This window comes from Fusarium proliferatum, assembly GCF_900067095.1.
Source record: "Fusarium proliferatum ET1 genome assembly, contig: FPRO_scaffold001, whole genome shotgun sequence".
Lineage (NCBI taxonomy): Eukaryota > Fungi > Ascomycota > Sordariomycetes > Hypocreales > Nectriaceae > Fusarium > Fusarium proliferatum.
In genome coordinates this window covers 4,458,671-4,483,556 of record NW_022194790.1, presented here as the reverse complement: position 1 = coordinate 4,483,556, position 24,886 = coordinate 4,458,671, and the positions used below count along the sequence as shown (strand labels likewise).

The 24,886-nt window shown below is 50.3% G+C and overlaps 5 protein-coding genes across 5 annotated transcripts; 3 read left to right on the top strand and 2 right to left on the bottom strand.

Moving 5' to 3' along the window:
- Positions 1 to 1,064: 1,064 nt before the first annotated feature.
- On the top strand, positions 1,065 to 6,866 carry FPRO_00630 (related to RIM15-protein kinase involved in expression of meiotic genes; the record flags this gene model as incomplete). The annotated part of the gene is made up of 2 exons (XM_031224281.1): positions 1,065 to 1,547; positions 1,596 to 6,866. 2 exons carry the CDS (start codon positions 1,065 to 1,067, stop codon positions 6,864 to 6,866), a joined length of 5,754 nt encoding a protein of 1,917 aa, XP_031075840.1.
- A 3,579-nt stretch (positions 6,867 to 10,445) lies between these two features.
- On the top strand, positions 10,446 to 12,529 carry FPRO_00631 (uncharacterized protein; the record flags this gene model as incomplete). Its single annotated transcript, XM_031224270.1, has 2 exons — positions 10,446 to 10,961; positions 11,033 to 12,529. The coding sequence occupies 2 exons, from the start codon at positions 10,446 to 10,448 to the stop codon at positions 12,527 to 12,529; spliced, it is 2,013 nt and encodes a 670-aa protein (XP_031075839.1).
- A 683-nt stretch (positions 12,530 to 13,212) lies between these two features.
- FPRO_00632 (uncharacterized protein) lies at positions 13,213 to 16,848 on the bottom strand (the record flags this gene model as incomplete). Its single annotated transcript, XM_031224259.1, has 5 exons — positions 13,213 to 15,476; positions 15,526 to 15,649; positions 15,700 to 16,340; positions 16,422 to 16,517; positions 16,626 to 16,848. The coding sequence occupies 5 exons, from the start codon at positions 16,846 to 16,848 to the stop codon at positions 13,213 to 13,215; spliced, it is 3,348 nt and encodes a 1,115-aa protein (XP_031075838.1).
- A 4,411-nt stretch (positions 16,849 to 21,259) lies between these two features.
- On the top strand, positions 21,260 to 21,406 carry FPRO_00633 (uncharacterized protein; the record flags this gene model as incomplete). Its single annotated transcript, XM_031224248.1, has 1 exon — positions 21,260 to 21,406. One exon carries the CDS (start codon positions 21,260 to 21,262, stop codon positions 21,404 to 21,406), a length of 147 nt encoding a protein of 48 aa, XP_031075837.1.
- A 351-nt stretch (positions 21,407 to 21,757) lies between these two features.
- On the bottom strand, positions 21,758 to 23,122 carry FPRO_00634 (uncharacterized protein; the record flags this gene model as incomplete). Its single annotated transcript, XM_031224237.1, has 2 exons — positions 21,758 to 22,255; positions 22,310 to 23,122. The coding sequence occupies 2 exons, from the start codon at positions 23,120 to 23,122 to the stop codon at positions 21,758 to 21,760; spliced, it is 1,311 nt and encodes a 436-aa protein (XP_031075836.1).
- Between the last annotated feature and the right edge of the window lie 1,764 nt (positions 23,123 to 24,886).

Here is a 24,886-nt window from a genome sequence, read left to right as displayed (position 1 = left end):
CAAATCAAACACCCACCCCACAGGACCGTGTCATCCTTCTGATGGACAGAAATACTTCAATACATAGGTAGGTGTCAGTGTCATTGGAAATCACTAGAGTAACTACCTTACCTAGTTACCTGGTATTGCATGCTTCCGATTTGGCGAGCATAGCGAATGAGAAATCTATGGAATTAGGGGGCATTTAGTTGTTATCAACAAGGTTTCAAGAAGCAGTGGATTGCAAAGCCATTGAAAGGAAAGCCGGCACCCACTGCACAGTGGAACATTATGGGTGGAGGCCATAGCTTGCATCAGGACCCTCTCAGTATCCGTAAAGCGCTGTTAAAAAAAAATCCATACCCGCAAGATGTTGTAGCTTTACAGGGCTAGGAGCTTGATTCCCGGGAGATGGTGGGGGGTGATTGGTCCAGCAGCGCATTCCCCCGCTTATTGTATCATGAGAGGAACGCGCTTTCACGATGGCCCAAGGAGCCATGGCTCACCTGGGCCCAAACTTTGTCTTTCTTCCCCTTCGAGGCTTAAGGCGATTCTTAAACCCCGTGCTGCAGTATCAAGCAAGCTCCCGAGGACTGAACAGACTAGGCAACTTCAAAAACAGATCTATCGATTGTGCTGTCAATTCGAGTCGACTCCCTTTTACCTCACCTCGCATCGTCCGAGCAGATACCCACGGTCACGATCACGGTACGGTACGATCACGGTTGGCCCCGTTCTCGGCTACACCTGAAGGTGCTCGCACGCTTATAAAAAGTCACCCCTTTGACTTCCAGGCGTTAGGGTTACAACTCGATCTCGACCTCATTGTCCGGTTCATGCTTAGAAGTTGTACAGCGTCAGCCCGAGAACCCTCGCTGTCGACTCTCAGTCATGTCTCCGAGTCTCGCGGGTCTGTAGTTCTGGCGCCCTTGCCAGACCCCGAGTCTCCCCACTTGTGCTTCTGCTGGAGTTGCCAGCTATCCTGACGTTGGGCCCTGGCCCAAAATCCCACGGTCGATGAAACCTGCGAAACATCCATTGCACTATCTATTCCTGGTTTGCACATCAGTCGCTTTTGAGATAAGATGGAATCCCCGTCTGGCGCCACCCTGGCACCCCCGGCCGTTGCCTCGCTAAGGGCACAACAAACAACTGCTATGGAGAGGTCTTTGAGCCAGGACATCCGGGAAGAGCGCGAGGAGCTTCGAGAAGCTGCTGAACAGACTCTCAATACCATCGTGGACCTCAATCTCGATGGCACAATTAAATGGGTCAGTCCCTCATGGACTGATGTTGTAGGCACCCAGTTCGAGACAGTCAATGGACTGCCTATCTCCGACCTGATAGTTAGCGACAACAAGCATGTGTTCACTGAAGTTGTCGAATCCATGAAGAAAGACGATTCTCGGAGCCACCGAGTCCGATTCGCTGTCAATCTTGGACCCCTCTCGAAGCTTTTACCTATCGACCTCGAAAATGACCAACCCGAGAACGAGCAGTCACATGCTGTAGACCTTGAAGCCCAAGGCATTATGGTATACGACAGTGTCTCGGGTGGAGAGAGCCATGTAAGATTCGTCGATGTTAGCTTTCTGTGCGATACTGATCTCGTCTAGACAATGTGGATGATTCGTCCCTGGATAGCTCCACGAGAAATCAAGATCGACCTTCCCAACGTAATCGTGGACTCGTTAGGCTCAGGTGCTGAAGTTCTGGCGAGCTATCTGACTCAACTTGCTGAAAGCGGACTTGATGACCCCGAACAACAAGAGCCTCCGCCACCGGTCCTCTGCCGCATTTGCGAACGCCAGATCCCTCGATGGTGGTTTGAGAAACACACCGATTTGTGTTTGCAAGAACATCGGGCTGAGATGGATGTTCAAATGGCACAGGAAAGCCTGACTGAGCATCGACATTCGATTGTCAAGGTGCTCGACGCATTAGAGGCCCGCAAGAGCCGGTCACTTGCTGGTGATCAGACGCCTGTCCCAGTCGCCGAATATAAAGGTTTGCCAATTGGGCCGCCGCCATCAACTCAGTCGTCACCTGGAAGTTCATTACCGCGATCGAGGGAACGTTCTGGAGGATTTGGGCATACTAGGGCACGCTCGTTCGCTATTCGACGACCTCAGGCTCGAATTGTCGAACTGCTCATGGATCTTTGCGATACCGCTATTGAGATTAGCACACCTGCGATAAAAGAGTCCTCAACCCAACAAAGTGGCGATTTTAGAACGCAATCCCCACAATCTGAGTCACGAATATCACAGGTTCTGCAATGGCAATCACCAAGCACCAATACTCTGGAGCAGGAACAAGGATTGGCTCTGTTGTGCGCTGACACGGAGAAGGTTGCCAGAAACAAGGTCGACGCTGTTTTTCGTCACAGGAAAATCATCGAGTATGCTGAACGTATTCGTATCGAACTTGCTTGCCTGGTCCAAGACTGTATCGACGAGGCCCTGAGGAAGGCGGCTCGCATAGCCAACGGCGAATTGACCGACTCGACAGAAGAAGAACGGCTCAACTCCGAGTACGAACAATTTGACACATGTGATGAAGGTACTGGAGAGGACGACGATATACCTCCAGAACCCTTTGTCTCTGAACCTCAGCATCTTCTGCAGCGTGGCAGCGAAAGCTTCACGGAGCCCCTGAACAGCCCATCTGCGCTAGCCACGGCCCTACGCCAGATGAATCTTTCTGAAAACAAAGATCGATCAAGACCAACGTCGTTTGTGGCCTCTACCAGATCCAGCAGTCCTAAAGAGTGTCCTACGCCCAGATCTCATTTTGGCGGGCAGAGTAGCCTTGGGGTTCAGGCACGAGATACTCGTAGAGACTCGGTCTACCTAGAAGGTGAATTTCTTGATAGCGAGGGCAGCTTTCGATCGTCATCAGTGGCGTCTCGCAATGCACCAAGGACCGAATCCCCCATATCTGAATTTGGAGACCTCCGTCGCGCCGCGAGCACGAGAAGGCGACACCGAAGGAGTCTTATTTTACCTGGTACTTCTTCCCCTCACCGGCAGGAATCACCCTCGAGACCGGGACAGCCGTCTTCGCCTTTACGCATTAAAGCAAGGGGATTTCCGATGTCCCAAGAAGGTGTTGTATCTCCAGAGGCGTCGCCTATGCTTCCCGGCAGTGACTTTAGTTCACCTGCCACACACAGTCACAGACATCACCGGAGGCAATCTTCAGCAGCCATTTCTGATTTCGTCATGAAGCCTCCGCCATCGCCTCGCCTAGGTGCAAATCAAGCACCCCCACAACCTCGCCCAACCCAGCCATCCATCAAAGATTTTGAGATTATCAAACCTATCAGTAAAGGTGCCTTTGGTAGTGTATACTTATCAAAGAAGAAGTCTACAGGAGAGTACTTCGCAATCAAAGTACTCAAGAAAGCCGATATGGTCGCCAAGAACCAAGTCGGCAACGTCAAAGCGGAACGAGCTATTATGATGTGGCAGGGGGAAAGCGACTTTGTTGCCAAGCTTTACTGGACCTTTTCGAGCAAGGACTATCTATACCTGGTGATGGAGTATTTGAATGGTGGAGATTGCGCTTCGCTAATCAAAGTTCTTGGTGGTCTCCCCGAAGAATGGGTGAAGAAGTATCTTGGTGAGGTTGTCCTTGGAGTTGAGCATCTTCACAGCCGAGGCATTATTCATCGTGATTTAAAGCCAGACAATCTCCTCATTGATCAGAAAGGCCATCTTAAACTCACAGATTTTGGCTTGTCTCGCTTGGGATTGGTTGGCCGGCAAAAGCGAGCATTGAATAGTGAAAACTCTGATGGAACGCCAGACCTGCTCAAACAAGGACCCTTTGCACGATCTGCCTCTATTGCTTCGTCGAGATCAGCGTCGCTTGATCTCCACGGACATACCCATTCCCCTGGTCAGACGCCTCAGATGACACCCGAAGTCGGAAGCTTGGCACAACCTTCTTATTTCAGTCTTGGCCAAGAGACCCGTCGAGTATCAGGCACACACCGAAGTGATAGTGGTGGTAGTGAGACACTTGCCCGTATGGTCACCAACTTTTCCTTGCATGATGCAGAGATAGCATCCCAATCCAACAGCGTCAGGTCACCCCTAGATGAGGAGGCAGTTGCGCAAGGTTCGCCCGATCTACCCATGAGTGTTGGTTCGAGAATGAGCATGGATAGCCACGCCAGGAACTCCCTACCGCTATCCAACATGATGCCACCTCCAATGGCGCTTTTCAACCCTGAGGATACAAATAGACGTTTCGTGGGAACACCTGACTACCTCGCCCCAGAAACTATAAAGGGTGACAAACAAGATGAAACCAGCGATTGGTGGTCGGTCGGTTGTATTTTGTTTGAATTCCTTTATGGTATCCCACCGTTTCATGCCGGTGAGGCCGAAGAGGTTTTCGAGAATATCTTGGCAAGGAAGATTCAGTGGCCTGACGAGAATGAATGTGAGCCCATTTCCGAAGAGGCAAAAGATTTGATCAATAAGCTCCTGTGCATGGAGCCTCACCAGCGTCTAGGCTCCAACCGCGATGACAAGTTCGCCTCTGGTGGTGAAGAGATTCGCCATCACCCTTGGTTTCAGGATGTCAATTGGGAAACGCTTTTGGAGGACGAAGCTCAATTTGTCCCACAGCCTGAGAATCCCGAGGACACAGAATACTTCGATGCCAGAGGAGCAGTGTTGCAGTCTTTTGCGGAAGAGATGGAAGATCAGGCGTCTCCTCAGTCCTCCGCAGCTGGCTCTGAGTACGCTGAACGGCCCCATGATGCTCTTTCGCGGGTCCGGTCTCAGGTCAATTCTATAAACCGAAAATTGATGCCACTGCATATTCCCCCACATGTCCGAGATCTGAAATCGAGACGCCTGAGCGAGCCGGTGGCGATGGACGACTTCGGTTCATTCTCATTCAAGAACCTACCTGTGTTGGAGAAGGCCAACAAGGACGTGATCCAAAAGTTGCGAGCCGAGGCGCTAGCAACGCAAAGTAAAGGAACATCCGTTAGCCCCGGGGCATCCAGCAATGTCATATCACCAGGGCCGTCGCTCGAAGGCAGCCCTGTCCTATCAAACCCTGTTTCCAGAACTATCTCCAATGCCAAGGTGACAAATCGAGCACAATCGCCATCTGGATTTGGTCATACAAGTGCGTCACCCAACCGAGCCTCCCAACCATCATCACCGTTGTTGGTTTCATTTGTCGCTGGCCAAGGTGCCGATGGACGACGAAAGGCCTCGAGTAACTCTTCCAGCCTATCTCACCAATCAACTGCCGCATCTCTGCAGCCAGGCTCGGCATTCGAGATACCCAAAGTACCCCCAAGCCTGCAAAAGGCCGCCACAACGGTCGCAGCCTCGTCTCCAGTCCAGAGTCGCAGTGCGGTGCCACCTCCTCTGTCACTGTCTCCCCAAAAGACCATATCAACCCCACGGCAGTCGAGCAATTCATCTGCCGGACGTTCGAGATCACTTACTGTTGGCTCTCAATCTCAGGACGGCAGTCCCGTTGCTTCCGACATAATGCACCATCATCGAAATCGGAGAAGCCAGGTCTTTGACATGTCACCATCCTCATCAGATAACGAAGGCGAGAAGCATAACGCCCTTCTCCGAGTACAGAGGCGCAGACAGAGCTCAAGGCGGCTCTCGCAGATTGCCTTTGACGGAGGCCCTACTTTCCGTCCTCTTGATGTGCTGATTTGCGAAGATCACCCGGTATCTCGCATGGTCATGGAGAAATTGCTTGAAAAGCTGAGATGTCGTACTATATCCGTACCAAATGGGTCTGAAGCTGTTCGATATTCGATGAGTGAAATCAAGTTTGACGTCATTTTTCTCGAGTATCAGCTTCCTCAAATCAATGGAGCTGATGTGGCACGAATGATTCGGGAGACCAAGAACGCCAATTCTCACACACCGATTGTGGCCATTACAGCTTACCTCAAGGAGCTTCAAGCACCACATTACTTTGATTCATTAATCGAGAAGCCCATCAGTTCGTCAAAACTTACTGAAGTTCTGCGCGGATTGTGTCAGTGGCGGCCCGAGTCACCAGGTCAATCATCAAGCATGCCACGCCCGATCCCAATGGGAATCCGCAAAGCCAACTCGCGACTTGAAGACAGTCCGACATCAGGCTCGTCCATCTTTGCGAGTCGACTGGGAAATGCAATGATGTCAAGCCGTGAGGACTCGATTACATCATCACTATTTGGTGATTCGGAATCTGTGACGACTGATGAGTTGCCGGTTGTTGTTAGTCGCAAGCCAACAAACGAGTGGGACGAAGGTGGCTTGAACATCACAGACAACAACGATGCCTCTGAACCCCCAAGAAAGGGAGTTCCTTCTCTCATTGCTCAGCAATCCGCGCCGGCTCAGATGGAACACCGCCCACGAAGCAACGATAAGCTGAGAGGGCGACGAGAAGGCCCTGAACATAGAACCTTGGAGGGCACTGAATCAGCTGATGACGAAGACGAGGAACTGGGAAGTGGTCGAGAAAAGCACCACGGCCGCAATAGCCAGCAGATACTGAGCAAAGCCGGTCTGCCCAGCTCGAAGCTCGGCATTGAAATGATGCGGGCCAACAGTCACGATAGCTTGACGGTCGGCTCAGAAAGCACGCCTGAAGCTGTGACGCAAGTCGCGACCACGCCTTCAAAGGAGATGGAGACTGGAGTTCTGGATGGTGAAGTGGTTGCGGAAGCTACTGCACGTACTCCTCCTGACGCAGGACTGAAGGCTGAAGGTGTCACGCCCAATAAGGACAAGGATGGAACAGACAGTATAGACGCAACACCTCGGCCTTTGACAGTTGCCAAAGGAGATGGCGATGGCGGTGATGATGAGGAAGCGACACCACGGCCAATTGGGAAATAAGAATTCCCATACAGGCTCGGTACATGACACGAAATGAACTACTGGGTAGACATGGTCCACGAAGATGTTGTACATGTTTCGCCCGGTATCTTCGAGTTGGAATTTCCTTTGTATCTATGAAATGCAGCGTGGCGTTGAGCGATGACAAGTGAGTCGACTTGGACTGCGGACGAAGGCTTCGTATGCATGTGGATAGCCCGGCAACTAGGAGGAAGGGTTTACAGGCGAACTGACTGATCTGTGTGAGATGCTCCAGGGGTTCCCGCAATATAGCAACTGGAGCTTCCCTCGACTTCGCCATAGTTCTCATGTTTTTCTTGGGGATAGCAGCTATGCAGAGAATGAGAAGTGGGCCACAAAAGACTGAAGGGGATAAAAACAACAACAAAAAATCAGGATGCCGCTACTGACGCATGGACACTTCGGCCGCGGCTACGAATATAAAAGAGGTGGGGCCTGTGAAGGTTTTGGAGTGGTGTTGAAGCAATATAGCAGATATAAAGGCCTTGACTGTGGATTTGATCATAACTAGGTACCCAATTGTTTCTCCATTCACTTGTTAGCATGATTTGATTTGATTTGATTAAACGCACACGCACTGTTCCCAGCCCAACATACCACAGCGAGTATTTCAGATTAGTACACTGCACACGCAATGCTGACTTGTATCCATTGGCGTGGTTTATTGGGTTGCAATTCCTAAAAAAACGTATCATGGCCGCAAGACTAAAGTAGCTGGAACAGAACTATAGCCCGGCGCCGGTAGTCATGAGTGAATAATCTGTTGAGGCAGCTTCGACATCAAATGACAATCAAGTAAATGGTTTAATTGTGCAGGGGGTTGTGGAAGTGCTATCCACCAACTCAGTATGCATATTCGTTATGGTTATTACAGAATGGGGAGGGATGGGGAAGTTGAGAGGGGGTACCTTAGTACACAGCAGGAGGGTGGTTGCTTGCACAAGGTACCCAGGTAGACAAGCATCTGGAACACTTGTCTGTCACAAATCTTCGGTAGGTTGGTAGTTGTTGTAAGTGCTACATCGTCAGTAACGGATAGACAGCCTATGCTTGTAATAAGCCATCACTCAATGGCCAGTGGTGACGGCAACATAATACCGATACAAGAAATGAACTAGGTAGGTAGAGAAAGAGAAATGTCACACACGCGACAAGTTTCTAGATGCAGACAAGAAGCTCTCGGTATAAGATTGTGGACTAGTTGGTGTCAGACTTTGTATTAGTGCATCTCGTGGCGGGTTGCCTGTCTACCTTAGGCTGTTACTTATTCATACAAAGGGTGTCAAGATGAGCTGAGGGAGTGACTCGACAGATGCAGTACGTAAAAGATAACAGGCTACCTTGCGGAGTGGAAGCGGGGTCTAGTTAGCAGCGATGGAGGCATTTGTCTTTTTGCCGGCTATTCTAGACCATGAGCAGACACATTGTAGCCCTGGCACGGAACCTCACAGGTTTATGTCAGGTAGTTACCTAAGCTGGGTTGGGACGTAATTTGGTTTCAACGCAGAAAATTAAGCTTTTGTTAAGCTTTTACCTTAAAGCAACAAGATTAAACACGGTCAGGGCATGATTCAGCATGTGAATTGAGCTGGGCTGAGTCGTGAGTGTGTGGGAAGGTTGCACTGACCGAGGCCATGGGCAGGCGAGAGAGACCAGTCGATCCACACCACGACGACCTCACACGACCTCTTTCCGCATTAGGTGGATGTCGTCAAACGAGGACCCACCAGATGTACTTTTGTACCTTCTCTCCAGTTTTTCATGCAGCGAAATTTTCCTGAATCTACCCTATTAGGCTTAGAGCACCAATGCCGAGACGCGCAGCTGCGGCTCCCGACAGCGCCGAGGCGGGAAATGGAAATAGCAGAAAAGAAAAGGCTTGGCATCGGTCGACATGTATCAAAGGGAAACAAACGACAAAGGGACAACGCGGAAACAAGCCAGTGTGCCAGGGAGCCGAATATCCGTGATATGTACTGATGGGCAGGAATTAAACTATCTCCCGGTGTTTGGAATAGGACACCGAAAGGAAAAAGAACTATGTACGGAGTATTAAAAATAAAATACAAAGGTGGGAGGCAACTGAACCAAAAGGCACAGAAGCAAGAAAACGGGCCGTGAAATGAGTGGTGCGGAACGCGAACATTCAGAGCGCATCGAAACAACAGAAGCTCAGTGGCCGAGGAAGGTCAAGAGGATCCATTTAAATTTTCGATTTTAGAGGGTCAAGACCCTGACTCTCGACTCTTGAATGCCATGATGCGAGTTTTTCAGCAGCGATCGGCCTCGTTCCCTGCCAACGGCGTCGGCCGAAACAAGTCGAGCGGGTCTCGTAGATGCCGTTTTATCCGGGTCGCTCCTGGTGTTTTGCGGTCTCTGCCTGTCTCTTGCGCGCTTTTGCTCGCGTGCGTGGCTGCCCTCTCGAGATGATGAGCGAACCCCAGGTTTTTCCTTGTCCGAATCCTCTTGTTCCCTGTTGCAACCTCCAGCCTGTTACGATTCGGTGTTGAAAACGTGCTTCTCTCCAAGCCTCCCGTCGATTCGATTCCATTGTGTGAGCCTCATCCATTGATCGGTACGGCACATTAGTCTATGTAAATAACGACGTCATTGCTTCTAGCATCGTCATCAATGTTCACTTTGGAATAGACAACGCCCAATCCCTTGCTGTCGCGCCTCATTGTGCGCTCTCAGACGCCAATAACATTGGATTGGATGCGCATATCTATAACAATCGGCTGTCGGTGGCTCAGGATCTGGCCTGGATCTCTCGGCTTCTGATGGATAAGGACATGACCCAACCGTCGGCGGATCTCATCATGCATTGCCCACCCAATGCCATGTCACCCACCCACCCCCCTGGTGTTTCTCACATTAGTAGTTCTAGAGCTAAACCTATAGCCCGCTTTTCCTCTCTGTTTAGACAGCTCCCACGCATTCGTCGGTACGGCACATTGCCGCAAAGCTCAAGCTCTGGTCCCTGAGGCGAGGACGAGGCGGCGACAGTTGCTTTCGGTCAAGGAACGGGACACGGGAGCTATCCTATGCTACACACCCTCCCAATTTGACCCCAGAGATCGACTTTCGTCCACACGTTCTCCCACGAGGTTAATTTACATCTTCTTACTGGCTGCTGCTTCTTCAAGATGCTCGTCACACTCTTCTTGAATATCCGAGCTCTTGTTGCTACTGTCTGGGTCGTGATGTAGTTCAAATACTGCCCTTCCTCGCGCCTTGGAAGCCGTTGGATTCCCCTTTCTTTCCAGAGCCAAGACGACCTAGGCAAGGCAATTCCAAGTCCTGAATTCCTCAATTGTCCCCTACCCAATCTAACGCGGCCCTCGGCAATTCTTCTTTGCCTCTAATAATAAACTTTTCTCTCCCGTTGGTGGTTAGCATTTTCGCTTTGCGCATGGAACATTCATCTTCTTCCACCTAGTTATTCCTGCCTCCTCATAACAACAAACCCACGTACACAATTGCCGGATCCCCTTGAATTAAGCACCTTCACCATCGCACTTGGATCTCAAACCGAGGCTCCAACCGCCTTCTCTCAAAATGGTTCACAGGCACCATCATCATGAGTCTACAATCCCAGGCGAGATCCCTGTCCCGCACGGTCCTCCAGACAGCGATTCTGAGCATATCTCAGATGAGCCTATCGCATATGCTACCGCTGATGAGCGTCGCATCTTCAGCCATGTAACCCGTCCAGACGACTCCTACACTGAGGACGGTGTTTACTGGGCTGATCTGCCACTGGCTCAGCGTTACCGCTTCGTTTCAAAGGTCGACAACGATGCTGCCAAGGAGGAGGCCAAGACTGCTTGGTCTATGTTCAAGGAGGACCCTCTATCACCTTTCTCGTGGTATTTCCGCCATGCTGTCATTCCTGGCGCCGGTCTTGGTCTTGAGGGTTACGTCCTTTTCTCTATTGGTAACCTTGAGCCTCTCTTCAAAGCCGTTTGGCCTGATTGCTGGGGCAAAGAACCCACTACCTGCTCTCACAATTGGATTGCCTCTGTAACATACCTTGAAATTATCGGTATCATGGTTGGCCAGGCTGTTGTTGGTGTAAGTTCTCCCTACTTCTTCTGTTATTTATTATTGCATATAGTAGATTTCATTATACTGACTGGTCGTAGGTTATGGGAGATTGGGTCGGTCGCCGATGGGGCCTTATTCAGGATGCTGCCATCATGTTTATCGGTTTGCTCATGCTCACTGCCTCGTGGGGTCTTACCCTTCAAGGCTGGGTTATCTGTTATGCCTGGTCTCTCTTCTTTTACGGTTTCGGTGTCGGTGGCGAGTACCCTATTACAGCAACTTCTTCTCTTGAAGGTGTTTCTTCCGGCGGAAGGATCTCGACTCGTGAAGATCGTCTGCACCGTGGTCGCCGTGTCACCACGGCTTTTCTCATGCAGGGCTGGGGCCAGTTCGTGAACCAAGTCATCCTCATTGTTCTGCTCGCCATCTTCAACAACGGAAAGAGTTCGCCTCCCTACAGCAAGTCAGCTGCCCAGTATACTTTCCGACTGTCCTTTGCATTCCCTGCCATCGGTACGCTCTGGCTACTCTACTATCGTACTTACCGAATGCGCAGCGCTGGTAAGCAGCTCGCTGAGGCAAAGAAGCGCTCCAACGTCACTGGCTATGACGTGAACGCTCTTCGCCACTGCTTTACCAACTTCGGTGGACGTCTCTTTGCTACTGCTGGTACTTGGTTCTGCAACGATGTCTTCTTCTACGGCAACAAGCTTTTCCAGGGTCAATTCATCAAGGTCATCTCTCCTGATAGCAAGTCCATCTTCACTACTTGGACCTGGAACCTAGTCAATATCACCGTCTCCCTGGCCGGCTACTATCTCGCATCCCTTCTCATCGACAACAAGATGTACGGTCGGAAGATGATGCAGCAAGTGGGCTTCTTCATGTGCTTCTTGATGTTCATTATCCCCGCCTTCAAGTTCGACTACTACACCAGTCCTGCGGGGATTCATTCTTTCCAAGCCATGTACTTCATCTCGTCCTTCTTTAACCAGTTCGGTCCCAACTCGGTCACCTTCCTCGTGGCTGGTGAGGTATTCCCCACGCCCATCCGTGCTACTGCCCACGGCTTCTCCGCCTGCATTGGCAAATCCGGCGCTCTTCTCGCTTCCGTCCTTTACAACTACATTGATGACCAGACTAAATTCTACGTCGTCCCATGGTTCGGTCTCGCTGGCATGCTTTTGACATGGATCTTCCTTCCTGACACTACTGGTCTTGATCTTAAGGAGCAGGAGCGCCGCTGGTACTATATTCGGGATGGCAAGGAGAGTGAGTACCACGGTGTTGCTGTCAACCCTACTCATTTGTCCCTGTGGGAGCGATTCCGAGGCCTCGGCAAGAGTTACGACCCCGAGGCTGACTGGCGGGCCAAGGTCCAGGATATGCGTACCGAATGGGAGCTTGTCCAAGCCAGCCGCGGTCCCAAGGACACTGAAGGTGCCATGCCCGATGACGGCGAGTTCTCGCCAGAGATTCATGAATTCTTCAAGCGCTCTAGCCCCAAGCACATTGGTCGTCGCGACGAGTCTCTCATGGTTGACCCAATTAATGAGAAGACGGCTGTGCCGTCCGATGATTCTAATTCAAAGTGATCATGTCCAAGCATGGTCATTTTCGTAGCGAATCACTGCGTCACACACATTTCATCCTGTAGCAGTCAGCGGTTTATAGCATGATCTTGGCGTCTAGGTTTATTTAATATATCATTAGTTAGTCATTCCTGGTCTCGAAATTTAAAAGTTCGCGTCACTTTGATACACGTGGGAGATATTATTATGATGCATGTTGAAAAGGGAGAGGGGTTAGATGAATTATATATCAGCCTGGACATGGGCTTTCACGATACGTATCGCATATCTTGTCTGGCCAATGATCAAAGAGGTTTTGTGACATATAAGACATGTACCGATAGTGGGCCAGTTACAAGTCCAAGTTGTGCACTAGACTAAAATATAAATATAAACATATAATGCCTGATCAAAGGATATGCTGATAGTAAAACAAAAATGCGACCAGTGCCGCCGTAACTCTTGGTGGTATCTAGAATCGAAACTTATTCCTGTGGTGCACCAGGCACATACTCTTAATGATGCTAAAAATAACAAAAGGGAAGAAGGAAGAGCGGAAAAAGAAGAAGTAGTAGTAGTAGATGAAGAATAAAGAATCGCTTCACTGCCCCTATCGTTCAATATAATCCCAGCCGTCTCGTTCGTTCAGTTTTCATCGGACATCGTAGTAGTCCTGTCAATTATACAGCCCATTTTGCGGTCAAGTGTCATGGGGGAGATCCTTGCAGCCGGGTTGGCTGACTTGATGTATTTGTAGTTGGCACAATTACGCCAAGCACACAGTCATCTAGATGTTCATAGAAGTCTTGCGCAGTACCAAACCCGTTCTTGCATATGGAGCACCTTGCCTTTGTGCCTACAGGATCATCGCCCCCTGGTAGCCGGTGGCCGCTGCTGTGGCCTGTCTGGTCAACTTGATGGGCAGCAGTAAGGTGCCGTTTGAAGACGTCGGCACGAGTGAAGACTTTTTCGAAGGGGCTGCCAACACCTGGACAGAATGGACATACCATCGTTCCACGATAATGAGTAAGAGCGTGGCGGTTCTTATCGTACTTGCGTGCGAATCCTTTCGTGTGGTACTCGCAGGTTACAATGGGGCATTTTTCAGGCCGCTCTTCTTGGTGTGTAAGCATGTGAGAAGCCAGGTCACGAAACTCACGACCACAATCCGGATGAGGGCACCTGGTACGATTTTCGGTAGGCCTTCGAGACGGACTCGCTCGTTCGATTGGTATTGATGGTTCGATAGAACTCGACGAAAGTAATGGACCCAAGGCAGAAATTGCTGGTAATGCATCAGGAATCGCGGGCACTTGTTGTGGTATCGGATCTCTGTAGTCAGCGGGTGTTGGATACTCATCCATGTCGTCTTCACCGCTGGAGATATGCTCTTCTGGAACATCGACCGATTGGCGCACTTCTCGCATCCAGTCCTTCAAAATACTCATGGATGGCCAGTCACCACTAGCTTTACCCACTCGATGAGGTCGGAAGTGTGCGCGGCGGAGGTGTGCAGCAGCGTTATAATATGCGCCATAGCGCTTTTGTGCCAAGCATGCCTTGCATCTTGACAGTGGAATCACTGGTTGGGGGGCAGAAGGCATTTGGTTCTTGGGTTCTTTACAAACCCATCGCTTAACCGTCGCCGAATGTTTGGCATCAATATGGCGGCGTAACTCGTGGTCACCACGGAAGCCATCTGGATGCTCATTACACTTGTCGCAGTACACGCGGCGTAAAGAAGTTCGACGAGAAGGTGGCTTTAGCCTAGATGGAGAGATTGGTTCACCCGAAAGTCGTCTGGATTCTAGGCGTGGTGACACATCGTCACCTATCGTATGTCTGCGGGTGCGTCCTCCAACATCACCTGGCAATGAGAACTGACCAGGCAAAGGAAAATCCGACCGCGGGCCAGAAGGTATGTATTGTGACGATGGACCTGCTGGAGTAAGGGATGGCGTGGACTTCAGATAAAGCTGTCTTGCCGTATTCTCCAGTTGTGCGGTGGGGAAACCCCTCGAGCCCCTTGAATCTAATGATTGCCTTCTGGGCAAAACAAAGCCGTTGAAACCAGCATTAGGGATTTCCCCCATACCGAGATTCATAAGAAAATCAAAGCTAGAGAATAAATGCCGTGGTGGCCACTGATCTCGACGGATGATTCTTGCAATGTTACGAGCGATGGGGTCTTCGAGCTCAGACACATTTGACAAAGGATCGTTTGAAGCGGCGAACATGGAGACCAAAGCTTGGTAGACACTTCGGATGACTTGGTCAGGTCGTTCTGTGGGTGTTGTGCTGGCCTGTGATGGATCGCTTCCTTGAAACGACAAGGCAATGTCAACCAATATGGTGTTAACAGCACTAAAGATGCAGATTGAAATGAATACCCCTAGCCATTGCCTCAGGCCCATAGTAGGTAAAATAGAAGCTGCGAAATCCAGAGAGATCAAGTAACGTCGTGTGCACTCCCTCAAGGAAACATTGCGCTCGGTAGACGGGCGACGATCGACAGGTGTGCGCGGAAGATAGGTGCCCTCGCTCCGTAGTAACTGGCTCGGCTGAGAAGTATCGTAAAATATGATCTCGCGCAAGAGTTGCTTCACGCGAAAAAGAGAAGGATGTGTCGTTTGTTCCTCTTCCCGGGACATCGAAAGTTGGCCGCTGGCACTCAAGAGCTCCAGAAGATCAAAGGCAGCACCCCGGAAACTTGGGCTAGAAGCAATGAGCTGCAGGACAGGTGGCGCTGTCCCTTGATCGTGGTACCCAGGACCTAGAGGCTGGTTAATACGCTCGTCAAGGCCAGGCTCTCCATCCTGCCACCAAAAAGTATCCTGAAAATCAAGCCTCCAGGCAGGCCTTTTTACGGCCGACAAAGTGGGGTTCTGGGCGAGTATTTGATCGTTGATGCTCCCTCGCCGAGGATAAGAGGGTGTTAGTGGTGTTTGAGGTTGTGACCAGGCGAACGATCCTATCAAGGGTTAGCTAAAGCGGAAAGCTGGAAAAAGAATGGCTGGTACCTTGAAGTAAAACATCAACAAGAGAGGTCACTGACCCACGATAACATCCCAAGATACTCCAATGTGCCTCGGACTCGGATGACGGCATCCCCGAACATCGGGAACAGGGGTTGTTTGCATCACACTAGAATGGTAAGCACTTAAGGTCACTCAGCGGATAGTGGTGTGACCTACAGGTCTGTTCGAAGCTCGACATCGAAGACACGGGTCATTGTTGTGGAGTAGCTTCAGCTCCCCTATTGACTTCAGACGATCATGTCCGACGCGAGCTCTTTTGAGAGGAGGCAGCTGTGGGTCAGATGTGGTTTCCTCCCCGCTTCTTGACAGCGCAGTTTTGGGGTCCGAGAAAGAGAAGCTTGAACTGTGGTCCCTTCTTGTTGTCGCAGTTGAAGCGGTTGAGGGTGTCGGGAATGGTAGAGGAGGGAGATTAGTCGTTACGAGTGCGGTTGGAGGTTGAATAGGCGGCAACCGGTCCCGAGGCAGAGCACCGCTGCCTGTCTCTGGTATTTCGGAAACATTGGAAGAGCTCTGGGCTGGCACAAGTGATCCAGATTCACCTGCATTCTTCGTCAAGTGCAGTCGAAGGTGGTTGTCCCGTTCCAGATGCGTCGAGAATCCATAGACATAGTGGATGCATTGCTCGTCCCAACACTTAAAGGGTGCCCTCGAGAAGTTCGTAATAGAAGAAGAAGCCGCTGAGGGGAAAGAGTGTGTTACTCGATCATGATGCGCAAGATGATGATCGAGCCATGATGTATATTCTAGAGGTGATGGAAATGGAGATGAGCCTTTTAAAGCGCGGGTAACGTCCATATCTATACTGTTAGTTCTACCCATATCAGATACTCTACAGGAGGTTGCAAGATAGACCGTGCACAACGAGGTTCTTCACTTACTCTGTTGCATACATGCAGCTTCGAGGCATTCACAACGGTACTGGAGAGCCCGGGCCTCTTCAGCTTCAGAAAGAGAGGGTATGTGTGATGAGATGCCTACACAAGGGAGAATTAGATATGACTCGGTATATTGGCCACAGACTGTGGAAGACAAAAATCTTGGTGACAGCGCTCCAAAGTGATCAAAAGCGGAACAGAGCGTACCGTAACGTTCGACAAGATTTTCGAGGGCACGAAGTTTGTGCCGCAGCATATCGACCTCGACAATGGCATTGAGAGTAACATGTCGACCTTGATGATTTGGTGACGGTGCAACTGCCTCCGACCCAGTGCCTGTATCAACCTGAGGTCGCTGACGTTGGCCGGCAAGATCAAGATGGGACTCCGGGTCGGATAGGCCCCGTGGAGTGTAGTCATCCCGGCTCATCTCTGGACCAGATCATCTCATCTCGTCCAGAGTCGACTTTTCAATGAGTTCCTGTTGAATGGGCTTGAGCTGCTGAGCATGACTGGTCGCCTTTCTGGGAAGTTGGCTGGCTGGTTACTGTTCGCATCTGCTAGTGGCCATTTGTCGGTGGTACACAACAGAAGGTGGGCAGCCGTCGCCCGAAGCAAAAGAATGAGAGGATTAGAAGGAATAAATTAACAAGACGAGAGCATGAGCCCCCCCGGACGGGCAATATCAAAAATCGATCCGGAGGCTCTCGTGGAGATGTTAGAAATCAAGACGAATGAACGAGCCAAGATTTATCAGAGGGCACGAGCGCACGACATTGCATTGTGCTGGGCCCTCACACCCCAAGGCCCCGGCCATGTGTGAGGCACAGCGAGGGAGTGAGGGCAAAGAGTGAGCAAGGTGGGGCATAGCTCCCCCGTCACGGCAGATTTGGAGATAGTGCCGACAACGATGCGGTGCGGTCTCTGGGCCTGGATCCGTCTGGAGCCCGCAGTTAGCCAGGTATAAAGCGCGGGTTGCAAGGGCGCCGCAGGGTACAACGCTTTGTATTCGCTGTCGAACTCAGTTGATTACAGGAGAGCTTCTCAATTGAAGACTGGGCGGCAGAGTGAGAAAGGGCCGTGCTTCTCAGCCCATGCTGGCACAGTATATGACCAGTTTTAAAGTGCTGGACAACTCAGTGCGAATATTGGCATGTCAGTATCATTGGAGGTATCCCAGGGCCATGATCCCAATGACAGACAGCGGGGAACCACCCACCAACCGGGTCCTAGCAATAGCCACGAGTCCAGGCATGAGAGCGATTCCAGCACCACAACCCTGCCTGCGCGAGCTGTTCGTCCCGTTCGCCCTGCTGGCCCAGCTCGCCCCCTCGTCCGCATGCTCCATCACGGTGACCTTGCCATGGTAGCCTTGTCGGGGTAGTAGCCCCTTCTCGGTCGTAACCCTGTCATGGAAGGTGGCCAAGCCTCCCAGGTATAACGGTTATCGAGCGGGAGGAGCGTCAATCGACGAGAATGTCAAGAGCTGAGCATAGTATGTCTATCTGGCCAGCTGACTTTGGTGCCGACTGCTACATTTCTCGAGAGCCATTGTTTATTACGGATAGAGTAGAGAGGCTGCAGGCACTGAGACAACGTGGGCGTAGCTTAAGCCGTTGCTGTGGCTTTGCGCCCACGCTTGTCATCGTGGGCGGTGCATGTGCATGTTGGCCGATCCTTAGCGTTGGCACTGTCTTTGTTTGATATTGTTTCTTTTCACATTCGAATCGCAGCGCCATGTCTCGCCGCAACGTGGACAGCTTCAGTACGCGCTTGACCCTCCATTACGTTTCACTCTTTTGGCTGAGAAGATTCAGTGGGGCTGGTGATTTTCCTGGCGGTACTGTAAGAACAAGAGAATGTTTGGTGAGGCTACTTAAGAAATTCACAGGACCCAAGGTAGCTCTCACTGCTTTGCTCTCGGCCGGGCTTGGCTGAGTTTGAGATTGTCCGAGGGAGAGAGATTGCTAGGATGATGTGGCGAATGCGCCTAAAAGTTCCGACCAAAACCCTCGGGGTTGTCTAGTCTAATCTGGTTCAGAGTCAGAAATGAGATGACCGAAGAACCAGAGTGGGAAAGCAGTGAGAAAGCACGGAAGAATGTTGACGAGCAAGGCCAGCAGCACCTGAGGAGGTCACCCCATGTTCGTCCCTGTTGTCGACGCTACTGCAAATGGAGGTGTTGTGTTGGAGGCACCTGTGTGTATGGGACTATGCTGCTGTACTGAAAATTGGTAGCGTGTCCGTCTTTATCTGTCTCCAAAGACACGGGCTTCCCTGCATATCAGTGATCGACTACGACCTTGCGAGATCAGCGGAAATTTGAGCGGCCTTGGGAAGCATTGATCAAGCGTTTTTATCTGTCTTTGCCGAGATGACATTATGAAGCTGAGAGTCTGGAGACTATGGCTGAGGCGTCATGCTAATACCATATCCTGGGTAGTAAAGTTTAGTATAGCCGGGACAATTTACCCAATCCCATGGCAATGAAGGAAGCTAGGAGGCAAGTGAGATGGAGATAGTGATGTGTAGTCGCCTGGTAAAAGTTGGGTAGCTCAGGTACCCTGGGCCTGGCCCAAGCTCTTTTGGAGACTGTCAGAAGTCAGAACTGGAGGGGCCTGGTCATCCATTCCTCTTGTGTGCCTGAGTTGGTGATAGGTTGACGGGCAGGTAGGCATTTCTCTTCAGGCATTTTTGGTTGCTATCCGCACTCTTCTCCAAGTTGAAGAATACTGACCTAGGTGCCTAGGTTGATAATAAAAGTCGGTAAGCTTGTGAACATGAGCTAAGAGCGTGCAGTGTCACTGGCAACCCGACAACGGAAGACGGGACGGGATTGTGGGTGTGGAAGAAAATTGTGGATGTCAAAGTCCATGTAGATGTGGATGCTGGATGGCGACAAAATGGACCATGCTCCTTCCCGACTGGAACTCAAAGTTTTGAAACCAGAGAAGGAACCAATAGGAGAAGCGGCTTCTGGAACCCTGGACCGCCCACATCAACGGTTCTTAGGCAGATGCAAGGATGTTAGTGTTTAGCGGCCACGCATGCAGCACAAGTGCACATTCAATCGAACGTGAGTAGAAGGCATGGGCTAGACAGAGCAGAAGAAAAAGAAAATCAGGGAATAGAAGTTTGGGTACTGAGTAGGTTGCTGGATACCTAAGTTATGCCTGATGCAAGCTTTTAGAGGCTATTGCAAAAGCTGAACTGTTTAGAATAGGTAGGTACTTCTCTATTTCCCCCCTTGTTTTAAGGATGAATATTTATTTACAAGAGAAATAATTGCTAAGGGGGGCAGTAGGCACTTACCTAAGTTAGACAAAAACTGGGACACTCTTACCTGTAATTCTCTGCTTAAGTTTCCTGGTTTTTATCCGACCCAGGAAAGTACCTACCTACCTACCTACCTACCTACCTCTATGAAGGAAAGAATGGAAGGTGGGCAAAGGGAAAGAAGCCACAGGGCAACGCCCAACCGTCCCCGCTTCTTCAACCGTCCGTTGCAAAGCCACGAGTTTTGGAAATAACCCTGGTCGACCCTTCATCTCGTTGGTGTTCGAGGCTAAAAAGACAGCCCATGTCTGAATTTATGCGACATTTACCTTAGCATGAGGCATAGCCATCGAGGTAATTAATTCCTAAATTGCGAGCTGGGCTTCTGGAGAAAGACCTGCAGCACCTTATCTTATTACCGCACCTTGCCTTGTTCCCCCCCAGCTGTGCCTACCTTAGCCAAACATGGATTATGATCAAGCTCTTGAAGCCAGCCCAGTCCTGGCGCTCGACGGAGCAAGTGTGTACATTTAATTTCTTTCTTCATCTCGATGACCTCAATTTCGAGGAAAACCTGCAACCAGACATGTCGTATGCTAACTATGTACCTGGGTACTCCGTATGGTTAGTAGGTAAAGTAATCAGAAAACGTCCCCCCACCAGGCAAGTTTGCAAAAGTCACTAAACGATACCCTGGCCTCGCGCAGGGGGTTTCAGAAAACCTCGGAGTTGAACAAAGAATACCAAAATAAACTCATCAAAGATCCTCCTAAGCGTAGCGTTAACTAGCCCAAGCATTTTTATCATTTTGATCGAGGTCCTAAGTTTTATTGCACTCCCTAGGTAGCCTGGTAGGTATTACAAGACCATGTTCCCAGCTCAGCGGCAAACATCCAAATGCCCCAGGCTTAATGTGACACAACGTCGTCGGACCCTACCTTGCTCCAAAGCGTCTCATGGTTCTCGTCTTTATCTCTCATCTCCAATGCCAGCCGCGTCTGCTGGTCTGCTTGTCCCATACGCCACACCATCCAGTCATACCTTGCTGCTGTTACCTGAATCTACCAAGACATGTACCTACTTAGCTACTGTAGACAGCCGCCTGCCTTCCTCTTCTAACCATCTTGGGATATCTCCCCGGTTGGCTAAGCGGGTGTGATGAACGCAAGATGCTGCTTCTGGTGATGCACCTGTCCCTCGGGTTCTGGCCTATGGGAGTGTAGCTGCATGTAGTTGGACAATGCCCGCCTTTTCTTGTCGGCGCAAGTGAATAACATTCAAGTAAATTGACCAGTCCGAAATGTCTCGGTAATGAGGAAGAGCACGATGAAATCATATGTTGATGCTGAGTATGTATAAGGCATCACATTGACGGACCTTGGTTTTTCTCTCACATAGATATGTGGTCATGACCTCCCTGAGGTATTGTATGTGAGAATGTCCATATTTTGTATTAAAAGGACCCATCTACTGCAGGCTCAATTATAATAGCTAAGCATGCGGAAGAGACAACTCATTTATGACCTGTCTACTCCTCTGGTTGTAGTAGCTATCGCTCATGTTGAATGGCTTTATCCCTTGATGCCATCCTATCCGCTGTTGAGCTTTCTTTATATGGTCATAACATTGCAAGAACACGCAACAATGACATAAAACAGGAAAAGGAGACGAAGAAATTCAAATCAATAGAATGGCATCGCGCCCAGCCTTAGGAATGGACGAGGGTGGTTGGCTGTTCGTCATGGACGTAGTAGAGCGTCCAGGGAACGTGGGAAGAGGGGGTCTAGGAAAAGCCAAGAACGGAAACGACAGAGCCGTCGGTTCTGGGAAGCCAGACCTGGATCCCAAAAAGAAACAAGGGCAAAAAAGGCTTCCTTGTAGCTGTTGCTCGTTGTGTCCGTTCCCATTTCCGACGCGTTTTTAATCGTTTCCCCGCCCACAGTAGCCAGAGAGGAAATCTCGCTCTCGCGTATTGATTGCAATCAATACAGAGTATAATGTCACTTGCTCCAGTCCCTGCTTCGATTGCCATGCCATGCTCAGGTGAATGTCTGTGGATTCAGCTACTCGGTGCGCCACCAAGTCTTTTCCCTCAACGGCATTTCGTCGCCTGAAGCTTTTCGGCTGCCATCCTCCTCTCCCTTGTATGCCCAGTATTCACTCAATCGCAGTTCAGCATATTGAGCATAGTCAAAGTCAATCTTAGAAATGACAGCCTGGATTTGGGACCAGATACCCCAATAAAATCCTGGCACTCCTCGGTACGCATCAACCTCGGTCATGAGTTTCCGAACCTCGTCCTCTTCATCGACCTCCTCGCCGGTTAAAGAAAAATAAGATTTGATGTACTCCCTCACAAATGCAAGTCGTTGATCCTGTCTGGGTACAGCCGAATAGTCACAGTCATACCCTGCCCACTCTGCGAAGTGGTTGGCCACGTCAAAAGCCGCAGGCGATGGTGTAGCATACTCGTAATCGATGAAGTCGACGGTAGGGGCCGCCTCATCGTCTTCGTGAATGATAACGTTGGCACAAAGAAGGTCGCAGTGCGCAAATACAAGCTACGCACATAGGTTAACATTTTCCATCAGGTAACTGTGTGGTTATGAACTTACCCCATTCTTGCCCAAGCCAGGCCGCTGGCTCAGTTTTTGGACCATTTCTTTCAACTCTGCCTGCAGCAGTGCTTGCCTCTGCCGCTGAGCGTCCGTATCTGTGGGCAAGGCGAAGATCCATTTCTGCATGGTAGTCCACATATTAGGCGGAGCTTTTCCAGGGGCTGTATTATCAATTTGTTCTTGGCGAGACTTGTTGTTTTCGTCCAGAATACCGTTGGTATTCCCCTTGGTCTGGCTATCACCATTGGTGCCGGTGTTACCGTTGGCAAGTCCATTGAGTTTGGTCTCGCCATTTACATGCCTATCGTCCCGACTATGGTTGGGGTCTGGCAAGCAAGGTACAGTTGCGTGCCAGTGTGCAAGACGACGAGCGATGGCAGATAGTATTAGAGGTTCACGAAGATCCTGGGCACGTGCAGGTTTACCCAGGATATAACGGTACATCATGCCATTCTTGAAACGGGCAAGCAACTGAGTAGCAAGACCATATCTCATGAGCAGCTCATGGTTCTCAGCCTCACGTTCACGGTCAATGAGAACGGCAGTTCCATGACCGTAGGCTCGGAGTAGGATAGCATCCCTGTCAACATCAAGCTTGGACATGCCAGGACGGTGGTTGATGGCTTTTAGCAGAGTATTGGTGATGCCATCAGTGAAACGCACAAATTCAACGTTTGAGTCTTGGCTCGCCCAGTCTGGCATGAGCGTCAGAATGAGCTTTCGAGCAGAGTCCTGTGATTCATTGTTGTCGTAGGCCAAGTCCAAGAAGGGCACATGGCCAAAATCGAGATTGGGTGGTGATGTTGTCATTGTCACACGAGTGCAGCGATGAGTGAAAAATAAGGAGGTGAGGGTATGCGCTGAGGGGGAGGACTGTTGAGAGAGAGGGGAGAGTGAGATGGCGAGGTCCAAAAAATAGGCTGGCCAAAAAAATTAGGAGAGGTATGTCAAGACGTGAGTGGGAGAGTTGCCGGAGTTGTTTGCGAACAAGCGAGTCCGAATATCAAGGCTGAAAAGATCAGGTTGAGGGTTGAGGGGGGGGAAATCCCAAAGCCAGATAGATTTGTTTTAGGGGTTCAGTGGCGTAAATCCGGGGGCGGTCCAGGATAAAGCGGCGCCGGCGACGGTGGCAGTGGGCAGGTCGTACCGTAAGACGGTGGAGAAAGGGGTACCGGAGGCTCAAGGAAGGGGACGGCCGGGGAGCGGAGGGGTCGGCGAGGACGGAATATGAGATAGTGGTGATGACGGAGGGAAAAGGAGTAGGGCACGGTGGTGGTGCAAGCAGAGGGCGATATGGGTAAATAATAAAATGGGAGGGAAAGCACACGACCTGTTACCCTTCCAGTCGAACGGAAGCCGGCAAAAGTTAGGGACCTCGTGTAGAAATAGTAATAAAGCTAAGGCAGACGGGACGGAGCGGTGTTGGTGCTGGCTGTTGCTTTTGTGGGCGTGGGCCAGTCAGAGAGATGGCCTAGACCTTATGGACGAGAAGGGAGTGCCGTTTTCCGCTGCAGCCTGGGACTTTTTAGATACGAGGGAAGGATTTGTCGCGTGTCACTCGTAACGTGGATGTGGATGTGAATGTGAAGCCTAGATGCATGGATGCAATGGAAGGAATATAGGGATTCAGTGTGGATTTATAAATGGTATGAATAGGTACCTTAGTAGGTACCTACCTAGGTAGTGCGTGATAAATGTCGGGACACGGTCTTGAATCCTTTAGCTGAAGGAAGCTGCAAGAAAATACGACTGTCCAAAAAACGAGCCTCGACCGCTATTGCAGTATAAGGTATGATGGAAAGAAAAATTATTCGTCTGCATTAGACTTTGGCCTGGGATCACATGTTCAGGTGGTTATGTTGTCCTCCGTGCCCTGTGGTACTGAAGTCGATTCAACTATCCACCAAAATAGCGCTTCAGCTTGAAAGAAGAGGGCCAACAATAATGTAGCCGGCCGATAGATAGAAAGGGAAATGAGCAGTAAATTGTGTTGTGAATGCAGTTGGCTCCTTCTTTTCCCCGTCTTGTGCGGGAACCAGAATGATTTCTCGCCACTGATATGCAAATAACACTGCCTCCTTCATTGAAATACGACACAATCCAAATCAGTCCAACTGTCGTTTTATGAGTCTGGATAAATTGATACTGCTCTCTACGGCGGTCGAGAGGAGCCAGGCCGTCGAGTTTTCTCTTGGCCCCTGCTTTATTGTCAATTGCCTATTTTGCACACCGACTCGTCAAAATTGACAGGCTATTATTATACGCTAATAAACATCGTGGATATTTTTTACGTTGCTTGATCCCTTACGGTGCCAGCCAAAAGAGCCTGCCTCATTGGTCATCACTTTACGCAGGGTAACGCCTGTGACGAAGAAACAGCTCGATCATTAACGAAGGACATATGCCGATGTTCATTCGCTTCCCTATGCTTCCTATCCCTTCACTTCCGCCTTTCTACAAAGAAGCCAGACGCCACATGAATTGCCCGTACCTCAGGCTAGGGCACCTTAGGGTAAGGAAGGTAGTAGGTACTCCTATGGTTAGGTTATCATGAGCCTCATTTGAAACCCCCAC